The sequence below is a fragment of the Cyprinodon variegatus genome, unplaced genomic scaffold (genome assembly GCF_000732505.1).
Source record: "Cyprinodon variegatus isolate N-32 unplaced genomic scaffold, C_variegatus-1.0 Scaffold694, whole genome shotgun sequence".
Taxonomy (NCBI): Eukaryota; Metazoa; Chordata; class Actinopteri; order Cyprinodontiformes; family Cyprinodontidae; genus Cyprinodon; species Cyprinodon variegatus.
In genome coordinates, this window is record NW_015151147.1 from 254,253 (window position 1) to 257,178 (window position 2,926).

Below are 2,926 nucleotides of genomic sequence, written 5' to 3' on the forward strand. Positions count from 1 at the left end.
CCAGACCAATCACAATGTTTTGCGCAAATGTGCAAACGTTAAAACAATTATGTGTTGTGACGTCATCAAAAGGCGCAGGCCCCCCGAGTCAATCTGGTACCTACACCGGCCGCAACAACGCTTTTATTGGTTCCGCTATCGGGACGGAACCAATAATGGCGAGCCGTTATTTTTTTTTAAATAAAAAAAGGTCAATTTTAATGTTTTATTTAAATTACAAAAATAAATCATAATAAAAATAATCCTATTTATGATGTTTTAAAAATCAAGACCAACGAAAGACTGATTTAAGACATTTTAATACCAATTAAGGCCTTAGTTTTATTTTAAAGAATTCAATGCCTTTTAAGACTTTTTAAGGACCCGCGGGAACCCTGGTATCACAAACACTCCAGCCATCAGATAACTCCTTAACTTTCCTTTATTGTCACATAGAAAAGTTTTCACGATGAAACCAAATCGGAACAAAGAAGATTCGGTTCTTTTCATCTCCTTTCCTCAGACTCATCGGCTTGTGGCAGCTCCTGTTGCCGCCGTGGTGCCAGTGATCGGCATTTTCTTCAACGTCCTGTTTAACTGATGAAGAAAGAGGATTCCATTTACCTTTTGTCTGTTTGCATAGATTGATATTAGATCAAATCCAGCCTTTTTAAAATGTTTCTACTTACTTCCTCAAACTTGTGGATCTGTCTGATGAAAAAGTCTCCGTACCGACGAGCAACTTTGGTGTCGGCGATGTGGATCATGTCCTGTGGGAGGAGTTAAACAAAAGTCACCAAACTTCAACTTGTAATGCAGAAAAAAGAGGAATAAATATCAAGCTTTCACCACAAAGATGTATTTTAGTGTTAAAGCCGATTTCAGAGTCAAGCTCACCTGCAGCTGGGATTTTTTTCACCATCTTTCAGCTTCATTAATATTTACAGAGGGGGGAAATCTTTTGCCGTCCTTACAGATTTCTTTGTTTTTGCATTTTTAAGAATAATCTGAGAACTTCCAGAAAGCAGGGAAGCATCTAGAACCAGCAGGGCTGAACTGGGCAAAAATTAGGGGAAAAAAAATCTAAAGGAGCCCAGCTCTCTGGTAAAAGCTTAGCGTCCTTTCCAGGTAAACAATGAGCTGTTTAAATTATTTGTGAAAGTTTGAGGAGAACAAACTTCGGGGCAGGAGATATGGAAGAAATGTATACGGTTTTGCTAAAGCTATAATCTAAAATATAATAATTTCGATTTTATCACAATTTTCTGTGTATTTCTGAGACTAATTTCCAAGTTTGTGGTCAGTTTAAACCAGAAATGACCAAAGTCGGTCCTTGAGGGCCGCTATCCTGCTGGGGTTTTTTTTATGTTTAATTTAACTCTGCATTTAACCCATCCCCTTGGGAAGCAGTGGGCTGCCATTGTGCAGCACCTGGGGTTAAAGGTCATGGAGCCAGAGTGGCAGTCAGTGGGAGTGGGGCTCAAACTCAGAACCTCTGGATTCCAAGCTCTACGCCCTCACCACTAGGCCGCCAATCGCTAACAGAAACACGCTAATATTAACAACAGATGTTTATTTACATCCTGTTTCTGTTTTTAACGTAAGCGCTGGGTTGGAGCTGATTGATTATGTGCCGTTTGTCTTAGTTTTTGACAGTGATACAGCAAAGGATTGTGGGTGTTAAAAGCAAAGAAGCAACAAGTTTAGATAAAGGTAGGAATATTTAAATGATTTATCAGTAATTTGCCCTAACAGCAGTATTTTCTGATATTAACATCAGCACAAGTTTTCAATTTTTACTTAAATGTTCTGGGGTTCATAATGGACTCAGCAAGGAGCTGCTTTCCAACCCTAGATAGCATTTTTACTGTAGACCCAACAAAAGGTGAAGAAACAAACATCAGGAGATACAATCTGCAGATACTTGGATTGAGGGAAAAACTCCAGCGAACCAAAGTCAGAAAAATGATCCAAAGCAAAGAGAAAAATCCCAGCTCTGAACAGCTCAACATAATACACTTCTGGAGTGGCCTAGTCAAAGTCTGCATTCACAAACACTAAAATGTTGCAGCATTAAAACGGTTCTGCAGGAAATGAGTGGCTCAAAGTTACTCGGTGATTTTAAACATCACAGTAATAAAAAACTGGATGTCCGCTGCTGCTGCTGTTCGACCATCATTTCCAAAAAAGTTAAAAACAATCCACTGGACTGTTTCCAAGTTTGAAGATGTTTCTCTTCCCATCCAGGAAGCTTTTTCAATTCAAAATGTCAGAAATAGCATTTAGTTCCAGGTTTTATAGAGTGGACCAAAACAAATCCTTGTTTTGGCTTAGAAACATGTAGGTTGAAACAGACGAACGGATTCACCTCTTTGGAAAAGGGTTAGTTTGGCTTCTTCTGTCAGCCTGCAATGCCCCATACCTGTCTATGTCTCTGAAAGGGGAGTTTTTAAAGGGAATTGTTGGCCTGGCTGAATAGGCGAGGTCTTTTGTTCCCCTGTAAAGGAAGTTTACAGTATTTTCACGACTATAAGGCGCATATAAAAGTCTTTTTTTTCCCTCAAAATGTGCGGCGCGCCCTTTGGTGCGGTGCACCCTATGTGTGTTGTTACTGCGGACGTTTGAGACCACCATGAGAACGTTGAACGGGGAAGTGTGGGCGTGGATTGTGGATAAAAGAACAGGTATGTGCTTTATGCAGATGATGAAAGAGTGGCTGAGGGAGGTGTATGTAAGGAGACCAAGTGGTTTTTTCCACGCATCACCATCGCTGTTAATCTGTGACTCCATGCATGCCCATCTCACAGCCGATGTGAAAAACATGGTGAAACAAATGAACGCTGTGCTTCCTGTTATTCCGGGAGGTCTGACAAAGGCACTTCAACCGCTCGATATCGGTGTGAACCGGCCGTTCAGAGTGAGTCTGCGTTCTCGAGTCTGCTGCTTC

At 40.7% G+C, this 2,926-nt stretch overlaps 1 protein-coding gene across 1 annotated transcript in view; it reads right to left on the reverse strand.

Annotated features, from left to right (window-relative positions):
* Window positions 1–405: 405 nt before the first annotated feature.
* Window positions 406–2,926, reverse strand: part of eif3l (eukaryotic translation initiation factor 3 subunit L) — a 13,146-nt gene continuing 10,625 nt past the window's right edge. Inside the window, exons 14-15 of the mRNA XM_015394553.1 lie at window positions 669–749; window positions 406–576 (exon numbers count right to left, since the gene is read on the reverse strand). Of these exons, the coding sequence (XP_015250039.1) occupies window positions 505–576; window positions 669–749 (153 nt within the window). The 3' untranslated portion in view covers window positions 406–504. The remainder of the gene's footprint in view (window positions 577–668; window positions 750–2,926) is intronic.